The 19,659-nt window shown below is 37.1% G+C and overlaps 1 protein-coding gene across 1 annotated transcript in view; it reads left to right on the forward strand.

Annotated features, from left to right (window-relative positions):
- The window catches only part of EFCAB5 (EF-hand calcium binding domain 5), a 167,692-nt gene that overhangs the window by 106,145 nt on the left and 41,888 nt on the right, over window positions 1-19,659 (forward strand). The window contains exons 9-14 of the mRNA XM_045773605.2: window positions 9,110-9,209; window positions 10,592-11,473; window positions 13,168-13,242; window positions 13,342-13,434; window positions 16,825-17,039; window positions 18,581-18,737. Coding sequence (XP_045629561.2) covers window positions 9,110-9,209; window positions 10,592-11,473; window positions 13,168-13,242; window positions 13,342-13,434; window positions 16,825-17,039; window positions 18,581-18,737 — 1,522 coding nt within the window. The remainder of the gene's footprint in view (window positions 1-9,109; window positions 9,210-10,591; window positions 11,474-13,167; window positions 13,243-13,341; window positions 13,435-16,824; window positions 17,040-18,580; window positions 18,738-19,659) is intronic.

Here is a 19,659-nt window from a genome sequence, read left to right on the forward strand (position 1 = left end):
AATTATATTTGGATGCACTGGAATTCATTTAGATTCCCTACATCTGATAATTGGTAATTTCAGTCTCCAGGAGCTAAATATGTATTTAAAAAAAGAAGAAGAAGAAAAAGAAAAGAAAATGCTGAGCTCTTGAAAAAGAATGGAGAGGTGGCTCAGTTGGTTAAGCTGACCCTTTGTCAGGTCATGATCTCAGGGTCCTGGGATCAAGCCCTGTATCAGACTCCATGCTCAGCGGGGAGTCTGCTTCTCCCGCTCCCTGTGCCCCTACCCCCACTTGTACACTCTCTCTTTCTGTCTCTCAAATAAACAAAATCTTTTTTAAATGTTTCTTAAAAGATTTTATTTATTTATTTGAGAGAGAGAGTGCACCTTTTCTATCGCAGAAATTGTGAGCAGCTGATAGGAGGAGGTTGGAGGAGAAGTGACTAGGGCTTGGAAGTTGTTTGGGTCCCTAAATTAGTATCTAATCCCCTACCCCTGGGCTCCAATCAGGATTAGAGGTTAAAGGCAACATCATAGACACTCTTAGAAATTCCAGGTAGGTTGAGGAGAAATTTAAGAACATCAAGGTTTATACTTTATGTCATCAGTGTAGCTCAGAGACTGCAAGCTTGGTAGAGAAGACTTGACTTCAACATGGCACTAAAGAAAAATGGTATCCCCTGCTGAAGGAAGGTCTTAGTGGGTGGTCCTGAGGGTAGTCCCACTCCTGTAGCTAGAGGAAGGTGGTGAGTGATCTTAAATACATTTGTGAAGGGGTGTGGTATGCAGAGAAGATGGCAGCAAAAGTTCTGGGAGTATTCCCAGGAAGACACCCAGGGTTGGGACATGGAGAGCCATGGGCATAAACAGCAAACATCAAAACAAAGCTTCCAAATGTGGGGTGCCTGGGTGGTTCAGTCAGTTAAGCATCTGCCTTCAGCTCAGGTCGTGATCTCAGATTGAACCCTGTGTTGGGCTCCCTGCTCAGTAGGGAGCTTGCTTCTCCCTCTCCCTCTGCCGCTCTCCCTGCTTGTGGTCTCTCTTTCTTTCTCTCTGTCTGTCAAATAAATAAGTAAAATCTTAAAAATAAATAAATAAAGCTCCCAAATGATTCAGTGTGATGAATGCCACATGGTCAGAGTTAACAAGTACTATGGTGGCACTGAACTGAATTTCTTTATCTATTAGTAGGACACTATATAAAGCCCCAAAGAAAAATGGCCAGTGTATATGAACAATTGATAGAATCACTATGTATTCAACAGATAAGCAAAAATATTTTAAAATAATAATATCTATTACTGGTAGGATAGCAGAAAAGTGATTTTTCAAATATTCCTAGTGGAAATTTAATAGTCACAGTATCTTTGTAAAGCAATCTGGATATATCAGTTTACATAAGAAATGCATCCTTCACCCAAGTGATCCCATTCCTGAAATTTTTATTTCAAAGAAATAAATCACTAGTAAATAAAAAACATATGTACAAGAATGATTTCTGTGGTATTGTTTATACATGAAAAGAGAGAGAGAAAGAAAGAAAGAGATTAAGGGAATGGTTATCTGTGGGGAAATGTTTAAAAAATGATAGTACATCTATATCTTGGAATATCATGCAGCATTTACACAAATTGAATACATCTATACCAGATGACTTGGAGGAGTTTTTATGCATTATTACTGGAAGGAAAAAGTAAAATATGGAGAAACATGTGTAATATAATCCCATTTTTGTAAAGCAAATGACAAAAAAGATATAGGTATATATATATACAGGTACACGTGTTTGTATACCTATAGCTACACGAGCCTAGAGAAATGTTCATAACAAAACATGTGATCAACTGAAATGAGGCTCAGAATCCACCATTCAGAGTGGTCCTTAAAGATTTCTGAAGGCAGAATGCCTTCTCAGAGATATTTATTCAACTGAAGTTTTTAGAATTAGCTAGATAGCATGAAATGTCAATACTAGTTCTTGGAGCATTCTATTTAAAAAAATCAGCAGGAAACTTTCTTTGTTGAGTGAGGAATAATGATCTTCTAAGTGTTAACCAAAATCAGAAATTCACAGTTCAGGGGCGCCTGGGTGGCTCAGTCATTAAGCGTCTGCCTTTGGCTCAGGGCGTGATCCTGGCATTCTGGGATCAAGCCCCGCATCAGGCTCTTCCGCTGGGAGCCTGTGTCTTCCTCTCCCACTCCCCCTGCTTGTGTTCACTCTCTCACTGGCTGTCTGTCTCTCTGTCAAATAAATAAATAAAATTTTTTAAAAAAGGGGGGGAACTTAAAAAAAAAAGAAATTCACAGTTCATGTTTCATCACCCACTAGGTTCATGTTTCAACCAACCATGTTTCAAATAGAACACCTAGAGATTAAAAAAAAAAAAGCAATAGGTGAAATTAAAACTACTACATGGGATTAGTAGCAGATTAGATACTGCACAAGAAAAATGAGTAAACATGAAGACATAGCAATAGACATTATCCAAACTGAAGGGGGAGGTGGGTATGTGGATAGTTATAAAAGACCTTTCTGTCCATTTAAAATTTTATTTAAATGATAGTTTACTCTTTGAAGCAAAACAACTGACGCTTTATTAGTTTATATCATGTAGAAGTGAAATGCATGACAATAGCAAAAATTATGGGTGGGAGAAAATAGAAGTAAGTTTTTTACATTAGGCATGAAGTATATATTATTATTTAAAGGTAGACCGTGGTAATTTAAAGTTGTGTAATGTTAGACCTAGAGCAATTACTAGGAAAAGAAGAGATATAGCTATTAAGCCAATTGCAGAGATAAATGGAATATTAAAATGTAATTGAAAGAAGTCAGGAAAAGAAGCAAAAACAAAGAAAAAATGGAATAGCAAAATTCTATATTTAAAGCTAACTATAATGCTAATTACATTAAATGTATATGGTATAAATAGTCCAGTCAAAAGACAGAGATTGTTGAGCTGGATTAAAAATGCAAGAACCAGGAGAGAGTTTGGGAAGATGGTGGAGTAGGAGGACTGTGAGCTCACCCCATTCCACATTTACAACTAGATATCATCCACATCCAAGTCAATAAACTGTAGAGTGATCTGAAGACTGGCAGAACAAATTCCACAATAAATATAGAGAAGAAGCTGCATCTGAAACGTTAGGAAGGTCAGAAAGGTGGAGGGAGGCTGCATGCATGGAAAGGGCAGAGAAATGGGCCCTTACCCCAGAGAGCTCACAGAGGGAAGACTAATCCCCATAACAGTTGACTTTAAAAACCAGAGGGACTGAATTCTGTGAGTTTGTAAAACCAGTGGGACTTGGATCCTGGAGCTTTAATAGTCCTCTGACTCAACACCGGGCAAGCTGAGAGGGTGAGTGATAGCTGGCTTGCCGCCCTTAAAGAGACAGTAGCCTGCTCAGAGAGGCAACATAAAAACGGTAGTTTACACAATGCCAGGGTAAAGGGGAGGTAGATCTGTTCATACTGATTTTGGAACATGTTGGGGAGCTTCTTTGAAAATGAGGGAGCTGGCATGCACTATTTTCCTCCTCCACACACCCCCCCCAGCATAAACACAGATCCTTGTGGGAGGCAGTGCTGCACAGACACTTGTAGCCTAAACCCAGGGCTCAGGGCAAATCACAATCGCCAGGTGCACAGCTGCCGCCAAGTGCCTCTAGCCACTTTTGCCCACTGAGCTCAGCCATCAGCATGAGCTGCTCCCAGCCTCACACTCCCAGCTGCCCCATCATGCAGCCCTCAGCTGCTGCAACACTTTGGGGGATCTGGCATAGGACTAGTGGCCCAACACAAATTTTGCTAACACCACTGCCCTTCTCCCAAGTTCCTCATAGCTAGCATGCCTGGGTCCCACTAACACCACAGAGAGCAAGCACAGCCCACAACAGGCAAAGAGTCAGTGCAGATGACTGCACTAAAAAGAAAAGTGACTCAGACACAACAGTAGGGCATAAGCAACATACATAGGATACTCTCCTAAAGTGCCAAGTTCTGGTGAACAGGGAATACTGCACTGCAGGGCACTCCAGGACCACCTCTTCATAAAGTCACTACTTTCAAGAGCAGAAGACATAGCTGACTTTCTTAACACAGAGAAACAGACACAGAGAGACAGACAAAATAAGAAGACAGAGAAATGTATCCCAAATGAAAGAACAGGACAAAACCATGGCCAGAGATATAAGTGAAACAGATATAAGTAACATGCCTGATAGAGAATTTAAAGCAATGATCATAATGATACTCACTGGATTTGAGAAAAGAGTAGAAGACATGAGTGAGACCCTTAATGCAGAGATAATGAATAACATAGCAGAGATAAAGGGCTCAATAAATGAAATGACAAACATGCTTAATGGAATGAATATCAGGATGGAAAAAGCAGAGGAATGATTTAGTGACTTAGAAGACAGAATAATGTGATGTAATCAAGCTGGACAAAAGAGAAAAAAAGAATTACACAAAATGAGAATAGACTTAGGGAAATCAGTGACCCCATCAAACATAATAACATTCATATTATAAGAGTCTCAGAAGACTTAAGAGAGAGAAAAGGGGGCAGAAAATTTATTTGAAGAAATGATACCTGAAATTTTTCCTGATCTGGGAAGGGAAACGGATATCCAGATCCATGAGGCACAGAGAACTCCTCTCAAAATCAAAAGCAGACCCACACCAAGACATATTGTAATTAAATTTGCAAAATATAGTGATAAAGCAAAAATCTTAAAAGCAGCAAGTTAAAAAAAAAGTCAGTAACTTACAAGGGAAAGCCCATAATGCTAGCAGGAGATTTTTCAACAGAAATTTGCAAGCCAGAAGGGAGTGGTATACTTATTCAAAGTGCTGAATGGAAAAATCTGCAGAATACTCTATCCAGTGCTGCCTGAGTGGCTCAGTCAGTTAAGCATCTGCCTTTGACTCAGGTCATGATCCTAGGGTCCCAGGATTGAGCCCTGTGTCGAGCTCCCTGCTCAGTGGGAAGCCTGCTTCCTCCTCTTCCTCTGCCCCCAACTTGTGCTCTCTATAGCTCTCCCTCTCTCTTAAATAAATAAATAAAGTCTAAAAAATAAAATCTAAAAAAAAAAAAAAGATAATGCTCTATCCAGCAATGCTACCATTCAGGAGAGATCAAGAAAAGCTATATGATCATCTGATAAAATTCAATACTTATTCATCATTTAAAAAACAAAAACAAAAAACCTCTCAGCAACTAGAAATAGAATTCTAGTATAGAAGTCTAATAAAGAGCATCTATGAAAAACCTGCAGTTATACTTAACGGTGAAAATTTTAATGATTTCCTCCTTAAAACAGGGACAAAGCAAGGATATCCACTTTTATTTAACATAGTACTGGAAGTAGTAGCCAGTGAAATAAGGCATGAAAAGAAAAAGAAAACTTCCTTTATTCAGGAATTTCATGATCTCCTATGTAAAAAATCCTAAGGAATCTTTTTTTTTTTTTTAAGATTTTATTTACTTATTTGAAAGAGAGAAAGAGCATGCACAAGAGGGGGAAGGGGCAGAAGGAGTGGGAGAAACAAACTCCCTGCTAAGCGTGGAGCCTGATGCAGGGCTTGATCCCAGGACCCTGAGATCATTACCTGAGCTTAACAGACTGAGCCACCCAGGCTCCCCAATCCTAAGGAATCTTTAAAAATAAAAGTTGAATACACTAGAAAATATATGTGATTTAGTAAGGCTTCAGGATATATAGTCAAAACACAAAGATCAATTGTATTTCTATATATTAGCAACAAAAAATTGGAAGATGATTTTTAAATGCCATTTGCATTTATATCACACACATGAAATACTTAGAGATACAACTGAACAAAATACATGCAATATCTGTAAACTAAAAACTAAAAAGCACTGCTGAGAGAAATAAAAAAAAAACTAAATAAACAGAGAAAGCATTTCTCATTTTTCTCAAAGACCATATTCATGAATCAAAAGACCAAATATTGTTAGTTCCCAAACTGACCTATAAATTTAACACAATTCCAACCCAAATCTCAGGGAGCTTATTTATAGAAATTGACAGAACTATTTTTAAAATCTATGTGGAATTTCAAAGGATGCAGAATAGTCAAAATAATTTTGAAAAATACAAAGTTGAAGTATTTACACTACCTGGTTTAAGGATTTACTATATATCTACAGAAATCAAGACAGCATGGTATTGGTATAAGGATAGACAAAAAGTTTAATGGAACCAAGTAGAGTCAAACATAAAACCACATGTGCACAGGCAATTGCTTTTCAACAAAGCGTGGTATCTAGGATAATCTTTTGAAAAGATTGAAAAGATGCTGGAAAAACTCACTACCAACTCTAGGGGGAAATAATTGCACCTCAAGCTTTACTTCACACCACACAAACTTGAAATAAACTTTAGACTTATATGTTTAAGGTAAAATCACAAATTTCCAGAAGAAAACATGAATCTTAAAAGATAATTCGATAAAATGGACCACATCAAATTTTAAAATGCCTTTTTTTGAAAGACACTATTTAAAAAATGAAAAAAGGGCCTAGGCGGTTCAGTTGGTTAAGCATCCAACTCTTGACTTCAGCTCAGGTCATGATCTCAGGGTTGTAAGATTGAGCCCTGCATTGGGCTCTGGGCTCAGTGTGGAATCTGCTTGAGACTCTCCTTTCCCTCTGCCCCTCCCCCCATTTGTGCTCTCGCTCCTTCTCTCTCTCTCTCTCTCCCTCTCTCTAAAATAAATAAATAAAATCTTTTTTAAAAATGAAAAGGAAGCAATAGACTGGGAGAAGCAAGAAAAGGATTTGTAGACTTCGTAGGCTGCAGCACAAAAACTCTTCTTTACCTTACACCTTATCACCTAGATGATCCAACAGTATTTGAAATGTATAGGGCAAATTAGAATATTATGGCAAGTTGCAATAGAAGAATTACAGTGTAGATTCCTTGGGTTTTGGAGCAAAATCATGCCCTCTACTAATGTTAACTGTTCTCCTTTGAGAAACAGCTCTTGTGTGTGATTTTACTGTGATAAAATCATTTGCTTATTACCTGTATACTTTTCTGTATGTATGTTGTATTTTTAAAAAAGATTTACTTTTTAAAAACTCTATGGAAATGAAGGTCCAAATATAGCAAAAACAATTATAAAAAGAAGAACAAGTTGGGGAGGATTTCCCTGGTTTGGTTTTTAAAAATAAAGCTATATTAACAGAATGCTGGGCCTGACATCAGATTTATGAGTATGTGAGAATTTAGTGCATAACATAGGTAGCAAATAACTCAGTGAGAAGAGACTAATCAATAAATGTTAAGTTGGGACAATTGGGGAAAAATTAAAATTAGGTTTGAGCTTCAATAATGAGCAAAAATAAGTCCTATCTGATCAAAGACCTGGATGTGGAAAACAAAATGTAAAAGTTTTAGAAGCACATATAGAGTATAGAGCATGCCTTTTGACCTTGGTATAGGTAATATTTCTTAAAGAATACCTCTAATAAGCACAAAGTATACAAGAAATAATCGATACATTTGGCTACCTCAAAATTAAAAACATTGGTATGGCTAAACTCACCAAAACTTAAATTAAAAAATAAGAGATTAAACTGGGAAAGGGTGTTTGCTATATAGATAACAGAATGATCATTATCAAAAATTTACAAATTAATAAGAAATAGACAACTCATCGTAAAAGAAGGTAAAAAGACATAAAAAAAAGCCTTCCATTGATGAGGAAACCCAAATACATAGTAAACATATGAAAATATATTTAATCTCACTAATAATCAGGGAAATGCAAATTAAAATAACTAGATACCATCAGATTGGGAAAAAATCATGAACTCTAACAATATCAAGTATTGGCATGGATATGGAGAAATGATATTCTCATTCAATAATGGTGAGAAGTAAATTGGTATAGATATTTTGTGGAACAATTTGGCAATAACTACTAAAGCTAAAAATGTTCATAGTAGGGATGCCTGCATGGCTCAGTCAGTTGTGTGTCTGCCTTCGGCTCAGATCATGATCCCAGGGTCCTGGGATTCAGTCCCACATTGGGCTCCTTGTTCAGTGGGGAACCTGCTTCTCCCTCTGCCTGCTGCTTTCCCTGCTGGTGCTCTCTCTCTCTCTCTCTCTGACAAATAAATAAATAAATAAAATCTTTTAAAAAATGCTTGGAGTATACAATCCATTAATTGACACTTCTAATTACTTACCCTAGGGAAATGTTTATACATGTATGCAAGGATATGTGCATAAGGATATCCACTGCAAAATTATTTTGGTATCTAAACACTGGAAATAGTCTAAATGCCCATCAATAAAGGGACTTTTAAAAAAATTACAGTGTTTTTGGGGCACCTGGGTGGCTCAGTCGGTTAAATATCTGGTTCTTGATTTCTGCTCAGGTCATGATCTCAGGGTCCTAGGACTATGCTCCATGCTCAGTAGGGAGTCTGCTGGAGGATTCTCTCTCCCTCTCCCTCTGCTCTTCTGCCCCTCTCAAATACATCTAAAAAATTTTTTTAATTACAGTGTTTTCATATTATAGAATACCGCTATACAGCAGCTAAAAGGAATATATTTCTTCACATATATGAATTGATCTCAGTGTTGAGTAAATAAAAGCTATTTTAAGAAGTACATATGTACTATGATATCAATTGTATGTTTTTAAAGTACATCCACAGAATATTAACAATCATCATTTCTGGGTGTTGGGAACACAAGTGTTAGTTTTATCATTTTCTCTATTTCTCTGTAGTTAAAATGTATCTCAAAAATGATGCAAAAAAGAACAAGTAGGGAATGGTTAAGTGTTTTAAGTGTCATACTCAGGTCTAATTAGATAAGAACTGAGCATTATACATTGAATTTAGCAATTAAGTCAGTGACTATTGTTAAGCGTCTATTAAGTGCAAGGTATTTTGACCTGTCACAGGATGGGGAAGTAGAGTATAAGCCTAAAGGCAAGATATAGCTTTCCTGATTTTGACTCTGCAGTTTTATTTAAATAATGATAGTGGTAGTGGTGATGATAAAAGCTTCAATAAACCATATTCATTTACATAAAAATCTCAAATCTCCTGTATCACCTAATTGCAAACTTTCTACTTAGGTAGGGTTTTTGGATCGGCAGAGAACATTGGCCTTGCTGGAAACATTCTACGACCACAGTTCAAAAACGCTTAGAAGTTTGCTGCGAAACCCAAGACAATGTAAGTGCCATTCAGAGAGAGTATGTTCAAGCTAGAATGATGTTAGTACACTCATATGGTAAAAGTCATTGTGTTCCCATGGAATCCCTTCACATGCCATCTCCCTTAGATCATGATAGCTGGTCTAACTGTTCATTCCCCACAAAACTCACTCTTCATCCCAAGAGATATTTTTCACTATAGCACAATACAAGAAGTTCTCAAGTTAGAACTCAATTTTAAGTTCATTCAAATAAAGAGGTGCTTGAGTGACAATCTGAATGTTGTGGAAATTAAGTTGGTAATGGTAATTCCAGTTTTAATGTCCAACTTAGAATTCTAAAACTTCTGGGAAAAATGTTTCCTCCTCCCAAGCATTTTTACTTGTCCGCCTTTACTGAAATTATACAGTAAAATATCTTTTTTATATTACTACCAAAACAAGTAGGATTATGGGTTTTGTTATGTTTTATTTTTTTGAGAGAGATAAAGGGAGGAGGGGCAGACGGAGAGGGAGAGGAAGAGAGAGAATCTTAAGCAGGCTCCACACTCAGCACAGAGCCTGATGTGGCTCTTGATCTCACAACCCTGAGATCATGACCTGAGCCGAAATCAGAGCTGGATGTTTAACCAACTGAGCCACCCAGTTGCCCCATTTTTACTTTTCAAAGAGCAAGTCTTTGAATGGATGGGTTTTCCAAAGAACGTCAGTATTTTAGTTCTGTGTGAAAATAGTTGGATACTTAAAAATCTATGGGTGATATAGAGTAGTCCTGGACACCAGGGTCATTTTGTTATTGTTGTTGTCATTGTTTAAATGGGATTCTGGTGAATGCCATCCAATCTTTCCCTAGAATTCTGAACCAGGTGTTCACTTAAGTTGTGGAGGAAAAGAATTGAGGAACAAAGAAGAAAGAAAGGGAGAGAATATGGAAGGGGGAGAAAACGAATATTAGGAAAACATAGCCCAGTGAATGATAGAGACTTGCTTCTATTTTGATACTGTAGATATTGAAAAGGTATTTGATGTGGAAGACATGCGTCCTCTTCCTCATCCCTATGCTATGCTTATTGTTGGAAGACCAAAAGTAGAGGGTAAATTCTATTGTCTTGGCAGTCTAAGCAACTCTCCAAGTAGAAAAGGAAGAATCATGCTCATTTCCAAAACCACACCTTTTAGGAAGGGATAATTTCTAACCTACAGTAGTGAGCATCTTTTATGTTCCTTTGAATAACTTTTTGCTTTTATTGTGTTGTTGGGAAAGGTAACTGTTATTTATTTAAAGCAATAGGCCTATGTTACAATTACTATGATCAACACTGTTTTGCATTAATTTACTAGCTCTGATTCTCCATTATAACATGAATTATTTAAGGAAATATTTTTTTTTCCTCTGCATTAGGGCCATTCATTGAATTTGAAGAGATAGACTTGCCTGAGTTCTGGGGAGACATGGATAATCAGAAACATATTTATGAAGACTTTGACAAAGTGCTCTTAGAGATGAATGCATTACTTTCTGAAAAACATGCTAGCAAATTGTTAGAAACCCCAGAAGATCAACATAACCATGATGAACATAGTGAATCAACACTGCCAGAACAGCAGAGAGGGACAACTGCAGAACAAGAACCAAACAGAACTTCAACCGAAGAACCAGAACAAGACAGAGAATCAACTGGAGAAAAAAAACCATACAGAGAATCAGTAACAGAACAAGAAACCCACACAGGGTCAACTCCAGAACAACAATCAAGTAGAGAGTTAATAATAGAACAAAGACCACATGGTGACTCAGTAATAGAACAAGGGCCACCGCAAAGAGTGTCATCTTCAGAACAAGGAGTCAACATGGAATCAACTGCAGAACAAGGACTCGACAGAGAATCACTATCAGCACAAGGACAACACAAAGGGTCAACCTCAGAACAAGGATCACGCAGAGAGTCAGTAAGAGAAGGAAGACCACACAAAGAGTCAACTGCAGAACAAGGATCACACAGAGAGTCAGAAACAGAACAAGGATCACACAAAAGGTCAACTGCAGAACAAGAAACAACCAGAGAGATAATTCCAGAAAAACAACAGGATTCAACTTCACAATCAGGAAGAGGCAGCATCTTCAGAGAAAGTAAAATATCTAGGAAGGCTACTTCTTATGAGTACATTGAAATCTCCCCACAAGAAGAGAGAACTCAGGAGCAAATATATGAAGAGGAACTATTTGTGAGTCCTGAAATGCAAGAGGAAGTCCCAACATCAAGAAGAAAAGATTATCTTTCAGGTAGTAATGCAATTCATCTATGACATGAGCTCCATGTTTTGTGGAGTGATTGTTAAAGTCTTTTCAGAAAATACTCATTCCATTTAGGATCTTTTCTGGCATACCAGATCATTCAGATCTTAGATATTTTGCTATGCAACATGTGTCTAGGCTCTGAACAATCAATTAAATGCAAACCAGAATGTTTCTATGGTCAATTTACCTAGAATTCCTTTTGCAGAGGAAGCCCATTGGTAAGGAAGCAATCTGGTAATGTTACATATAGAAAATTTCACTGGACTCCTGAAAAGGCAGTAGAGGCCCTTTCTTTTCTTTTTTTAAGGTTTTATTTATTTATTTGAGAGGGAGAGAAGGAGAAAGCGTGAAGAGGAGCGGAAGAATAGGGATAGCAGACTCCTTGCTAAGCACAGAGCGTGATGCGGGGCCCAATCCCAGGACCCCAAGATCATGACCTGAGCCGAAAACAAGAGTCGGTCACTTAGCCGACTGAGCCATCCAGGGGCCCCAGAAGCCCTTTCATTTTAAATGTGGTGTCTAATATTAGAAGCCACTTTTTAAGATGTCTTTTATTTCAACTATAAACTGGATCTTGCATTTTTCAATACTATAAGCTATATGTTCTAGAAGAGTTTCTGAAAGTTATATTTAAGGCAGAAAACACCCTGCATTTCAAATATTTATTCTGCAGAAGACTTTTCCTCTGAATTGCCTATGCCAGTGTATACCTTTTTGTTGAAAAATTCTAACTCCTTAGAGAGCTAGTCTCAATATCACTTAAGACCTCAGTTAGGCATAAATATTTTTAAAGTTCTGCTCTTTAATTTTAAAGTCCCACAGTCCCAAAGAAAATCCCTATTCGAAACTCCTAAGACATGAGTAGCCTGTGTTCTAGATTCTATATTATCAGTGACTAATTTGAAATATCTCATTTTTTCAGCATTATGTTTGGTTCTCCATAAAATAGGGCTATTAATTTTTGGCTCTCCTTATGTAGTAGGGATGCAGCTAGAAAAATTGTGAAGTTACTATTCAATCAGATGTTATTAGTAAGGACTTAATTTTGTTAAGTGTGACGGTGATCCAAAATGACAGTGCCTAAAAAAACATAAACGAAACCAAAACAAAACAGCAATGTCTAAACAAAATAGGAGTTTCTTTCCTTCTGACATAAAAGTTAAAACTTATATGACAGTTCAGTGCCGTGAAATCAGCAGTGGCTCAAGTTCTGTCTTATGTCTCCTCTAACCACATAGTCCTGGATGGCTCACTACCATGTCCATATTCTGACCAGAAGGTAAGGAGAAAGGAGAAAGGTTACGCATTACATCACTTACCTACACATCACATTGGTCAGAATTTAGGCATTTGGTGACATCTAGCTGTGACAGAGGCTAGTAAACATAGCCCTTACATTGAGTGGCCAAATTTGGGTACAACAAATAGTTTTTGTCATAGAGCTGCTCTCAACAACTAAAGTTATTAAATGATATCATTGTGGTTGAATGTGATGTAACATAGATGGGAAATAACCTGATAGAAAGTTTTTGTGTTCTGTATGCAAGACATTTTTCTCATTCATTAATTTAGGAATATATTATGGAATATATAGTGTCCAATTTATAGGCATTTTCTATTTTTTTCATTCAAGTTTTTAATTCCAGTTTGTTATAGCCACTTTCTTTTGTACCTCTTAGAAGCTACAAAAAAGGAAAGTCAGAAAGATCCATCCTGTGAAAAGTCCCAAGAAATAGAAGGAAAGTCATGGTCAGGTGACTCCTCATTTAAACTTCCTTTCATTTATACTCTAGAACAAAAACATTATGAAAGTGAAATTAAATTGTCTATGTTATGGAATGTATATTTTGTAGGCGAACTTTTGACTTGTAACTGGAAGATGAATTATATCAAATGTGAAGATGAGGAACAAGCAAACTCACTCCTCAGTAACTCCAGGTTCACAGGTACATGTTAGCAACCAAACTAGGAAGACTAGATGGCAGTTCAATTGATGAATTTAATTTACTGTGGTACCCCATGATAAAGACTGAACTTAGCCAAGACACAATAGCAGGGTGATCCTTGCATTATTTTGTCCCTGAGTTGATGGATCTAAACATATACAAGATGCATGTTTTTGGTCGTAGTGTACATGTAGGCATGTGCTTTTGATGAATGCTTTTCTGCTTTAAAACATATGCATTAGCGTACAGTTTGTTTTTACCATTACATGGCCCTACAGCTGCCCTGAAACTATGACCCAGGTATACAAAGAGATCAGATATTGGATATTAGAACTCAACAGAAATCATTCCAGTGACCCCTCTCCCTGGTAGTTCCATAACTCAACGATGAGATAGGTTTGAATCTGTCTTGTTTTTGAAGACTTATAAAGAAAGGTCGACTTAACAGAGAGAATAAAGAGTAGCCTTTAGCTCTCAGATAAACCGTGTATTTAACAATGATTGTTCCAACAAGTACTCATATTTTACTGCAATGCTATTTTATCATTTTACCTTTCATCAACAAGTAATAGAACTAATTATATCAAGATTAGTTTCTTCCTATCTGCAAATTTTTTTCTCATTTAAGCCTGGGTCAAATAAAAAACTTTCTATCCTCAAAATATTTTGGTAAAAATGCATGGCATCGGTCAAGCTCCTGTGGACTGCTAGTTTGTGTTCTTCTTCTGGTCTTACTTCTTTATTTCAGTTTTGCTTTACCATTTAAAAAAACTGCATGGGTGATTATTTTTAGGTCATGTAAAAGCTCATGTGGAAGGCATGAGGGCATGAGTGATTGAATCAATGGATAAATCAAACATAAGTCACTGGCCTGATATTTTATGAAATATGCTTCACATTATAAGACTGAAGTTCAAGATAAATTTATTAGTCAAGACTCTGGGGGAGAGGTTGCAGGAGTATTTATGGATTTATTTAACTGTCAAGGCCAGACCACAGCTGGCTTCAGGCACAAATGAATCCAAGGGCTCAATAACAGCAGTGAGACACTGTCTCTGCCTCTCAGCCCTGTTCCTCTCTGTGTAACTTTCAGTTTTAGGTCATCTTCTCCATGTTGTGGCAGAGATGTCCATAAGAGTATTGCTAAGCTTATATTCTACCTTCAGAAATCAGATTACTAAAAGAGTGATTCTTCCCCTGTAGCTCCCCAAAAAGTTCTGGGGCTCATTTTCATTGGCATATAGTGAATTACATTGTTGTCATGTAGGAATTATTGGCCAGACCTATATCACATGCCCTTGTAGCAAAGGTGGGAGATGCTCAGTACCACCCGATTGATCTAAATCTGTAAAGAACTTATCAAACTCAATACCCCCAAAAACAAATAATCCAGTTAAGAAATGGGCAGAAGACAAGAATAGACATTTTCCCAAAGGAGACATGCAGATGGCTAACAGGTACATGAAAAGACCTCAACATCACTCCTCATCAGGGAAATACAAATCAAAACTACAATGAGATACCACCTCCCACCTGTCAGAATGGCTACAATTGACAACAGGAAACAACAGGTGTTGACAAGGATACAGAGAAAAGGGAACCCTTTTACACTGTTGGTGGGAATGCAAACTGGTGCAGCCACTGTGCAGAACAGTATGGAGGTTCCTCAAAAAGTTAAAAATAGAACTACCCTACCATCCAGTAATTGCACTACTAGGTATTTACCCAAAGGATACAAAAATACTAATTCAAAGGGATACATGCACCCTGATGTTTACAGCAGCATTATCAACAATAGCCAAATTATGGAAAGAGCCCAAACGTCCATCAACTGATAAATGGATAAGGAAGATGTACTTTAGGGGTGCCTGGGTGGCTCAGTCAGTTAAGCATCCTGAGGTAGAGCCCCGCATCTGGCTCCATGCCCAGTGGAGAATCTTCTTGTCTCTCTGCCTCTCCCTCTGCCCCTCCCCCCACTTGACTTCTCTCTCTCAAATAAATAAATGAGATCTTAAAAAAAAGATGTAATATATATAACATATAATATATAAAATATACATATCATGGAATATTACTCAGCCATAAAAAAAGAATGAAATCTTGTCATTTGCTATGAAATGGATGAAGCTAGAGTATATTATGCTAAGGGAAATAAGTCGGAGAAAGACAAATACCATATAATTTCACTCAATATGTGGAATTCAAGAAACAAAACAAGCGAAGGAGAAAAAATAAGAGAGAGAGAGAGAGAGAGAGAAACAGACTCTTAATTATAGAGAACAAACTGGTGATTGCCAGAGTGGAGATGGGGGGGGGAGGATGGATGAAATAGGTGATGGGGATTAAAGAAGGCACTTGTGATGAGCACAGGGTGACGTATGGAAGTATTGAATCACTATATTGTACACCTGGAACTAATATCACCCTGTATGTTAACTAACTGGAATTTAAATAAAAACTTGAAACATGAAAAAAACCCAATTACCATAAAAGAATAAGATGATAAATTAAATCTCATCAAATAAAACTTTTGCTTATTAAAACATGTCATTAAAGAAGTGCATATATAAGCCACAGATATGGAAAAATACTTGAAATATTTGCAAAATTTTTATCTGACAAAGGACTGGTATCCAGAAAATACTAAGATCTCCACAACTCAAAAATAAAAAGATAAACAACATAGTAATAAATGAGCAAAACATGTTAATAGATGTTTCACAAATTAAACACACAAGATTGGGCAATGAACACATGAAGAAAGTGTGCAATGTCATTAGTTATCATGAAAAACAGAGTAACATCACAATGAGAAACCACTACATATGACCCAAATGGCTAAAATGAAAAAGACTGACAACACTGACTCTTGGCAAGATTGTGGAGAAACTGGAACTCTTCTGGGTTGTCGGTGGGAATTTAAACTGCTACCATTACTTCAGAAAATATCTGTGTTTATTGTAAAACCAAATACATATTTTCCCATGATCCAGAAATTCCAATCCCAGTTATTTATCCAATAGAGTTAAAAGCGTGTTTACAACAACAACAGCAAAACATATGTAAGAATATGTAAACCAGGTATATTTATAATAGCCTGAACTTTCTGGAAACACTCCAGGTATCTATCAGTAAGAGAATAAATAAAAAATTGTGATATATTTATAAATCAAATATTACTCAGCAATAAAAATGAACTGTTGGTACATGTGAAATGAAAATAAAAATATAAGCTGACAGTGAGGAAGAGATGTTTTCCTCAAGAAGGGAGGATGGGTTTCTGACAGGAAAAAGGTAGCAGATGTTTACTACAATAAGTACTCGTATATTTTCTCTAAGCTTTAAGAAACTGTTCACCTTACTGTTTGTTGTATGTTTCCTGCTTAATAGACCTACACTCAATTATCAGAAATATTCAGTCTTACAAGCAAGTAGAAGGTAGAAGTGCTTTCAACGGCGTTTCCTTCAATCTGCTCCAGTTTGTGCAACTTCTGGAGACATTTGTTGGTGAAGATGCCCCCTTGAGTGTCAGTGAGACCCTCACATCCTTTTTTAAGAGGGGCTATGTTGAAACAAAAGAAGAGAAACTAGGGGGCTTAGAACAGGTGAGTAATATTATTTATTAATAAAACAGGTGGAGTCACTATTACTAATAAATCCCTCAACCTCAGTTGCTCCTAATGTGGCTCTTTAAAAATTTATAACCAAGGGGATGCTGATGGCTCAGTTCGCTGAGCATCTGACTTTTGATCTCAACTCAGGTCTTGATCTCAGGGTCGTGAGTTCAAGCCCTGCATTGTGCCCCACAAGGGGCGTGAAGTCTACTTAAAAAAGAAATAAAGTTCATTTTTAAAAAAAGTTTTATAACCAAACTTATCACTTTATTTCAATGAGCATAGCCATTAAGTATTTTATTTTATTGTCAAATGTTCCAAGATCACCCTCCGGAGAATTCATTCCCCTAATAATAACATGACCGCTGGTAGCAGGAGATGGTTTATTGTACAGCTTTCTTTTTCCTCCTCTGAAGCTTGAAGAGCAGATTCTGAGGAGCAGATATGTGTATGTGCAAAAAATGGGTGTGTATGCACACTATCTGCTGTGTGAATGCATTTACTAACGCACATACCTAGGTGTACAATTACGATTTGTATATGTATTTTTATTCATGTGAATCCAGACTCCAGTTCTTTCCTAAGAACTTACATTAGCTGATATGAACAATCTATGTGCCCTTTTATGAAATACATAACTCACATCCACCAGGCATATTCACTAATCTCAGCAGTCTTATGAGTCTTCTCAACCTAATTTCTAGGGTTGGTATCCCTTTTGCCTCCTCAATTGCAATTCCCCCATTTAACCAAATGCTATATATTCACTTTCTTTTAGCAATTAAATCTATCTAGAGAATAATTTAGTTATTATCTGACTGATATGATTAATCTAGTAAAAAACCCAAAAGGTAAATAAAATCAACATCAAGTTAGGTCAACGTTAAATTATAAAAAATAATTTTTTGAACACGGTCATTTTTCATTGTTTGAACATTGCCCTTCATCCTCCTTCAATACACAGCATATTCCACCAAGAAGCCAGGTAGAGCACACCATGTGATTATCATATTCCTGAACAACCAGTGAGGGAGTGGAAAGGAATGAATCAAAGATTCGTAAGGCGGGTAGCCCCTTCCTAAGTTAATGTGCTTTAGTCTAATGTAGAAAATGCCTGTGTTTTTGTTTTGTTTTTTGTTTTTGGTCTAGGGGTAAAACAGAGAAATGGTATTTAAAGGATTAAAATTAAATGCTTCACGTCTGCCTTTGGCTCAGGTCATGATTTTAGGGTCCTGGGATCGAGCCCCGCATTGGGCTCCCTGTTGGGTGGGGAGTCTACTTCTTCTTCTCCCTCTACCCCTCCCCCCACTCTTGCTCTCTCTCCCACTCACACACTCTCTCTCAAATAAATAAATAAAATCTTTTTAAAAAATTAAATGCTTCATTTTCCCATTAATATCATGCTTAGTCCCAGCTTTTTTTATAAAGCTATTTTTAGAAATAGTGCTGCGCTTTTTGAGGAATAAACATAGGGTGGCAGCTAACACAATGGATAATGTGTCCTGTGCTTTGTTACCCTGTTTCTATCCCAGACTAGACAAAATGCTTCCAGAGCCCGACGGGAACTTCTCCTAGAAGCTGTGTTCCAGAAATGGGACAGTGCTGGCTCAGGCTTCCTGGATCTGAAGGAAGTTGATGAACTTTTGTACACATACAAGGAGGGAATGGAAAAAGAATCTATGAAGAAAGGTAAAAAGACAAGAATTTTCTTATTAAAGCTGTGGTAACACCTTGGCTTCAAATTTTCCAGTACTATGACATATAGAGTTAAAACTCTGGTTCTGAAACCACAAGGCACCACTTCACACCTGTTAGTATGGCTATAATTTTTTCAGCTTTATTGCAACATAGAACATGTTGTAAGTTTAAGGTGTACAGTGTGTTGATCTGATACATTTATATACTGCAAAATGATTACCATAGTAGCATTAGTTAACACCTCTATCGCTTCACATAATTATCACTTCTTTTTTGTACTGAGAACATTTAAGACCTACTCTTAGCAATTTTAAGTATATAATACAGTATTGTTAACTATAACCACCATGCTGTACATTAGAGCCACAGAACTTATTCATCTTATAGTCAGAAGTGTATGCCCTTTGGGGCACCTTGGTGGCTCAGTCAGTTAAGCATCCGACTCTTAGTTTCTGCTCAGGTCATGACCTCAGAGTCATAGGAATGAGCCCCGGGTTGGGCTCTGCGCTCAGCATGGAGTCTGCTTGAGATTCTCTCCCTCTCCCTTTGCCTCCTCCCACTGCTTGCATGTGCTCTCTCTCTCTCTCTAAAATAAATCTTAAAAACCTTTAAAAAAAGATGTTTATAACCTTTGGCCAACATTCCCCAATCTCCCCCACCTCCACCCCCTAAGAACCACCATTTTATATTCTCAGTTTGACTTTTTTTAGATTCGACACATTAATGATATCATATACTATTTGTCTTTCTCTGTGTGATTTCACTCAGCATAATGGTTTCAAGATCCATCCACGGCAGCATGCCATCTTTTTCTTGACTAAATGATATTCCAGTGTGTGTGTGTGTGTGTGTGTGTGTGTGTGTTTAGGAACCACATTTTCTTTATTCATTCATCCATTCATGGACACTCAGG

Source organism: Ursus americanus, chromosome 23 (assembly GCF_024610735.1).
Source record: "Ursus americanus isolate L20-20 chromosome 23, mUrsAme1.1.p, whole genome shotgun sequence".
NCBI classification, from domain to species: Eukaryota; Metazoa; Chordata; class Mammalia; order Carnivora; family Ursidae; genus Ursus; species Ursus americanus.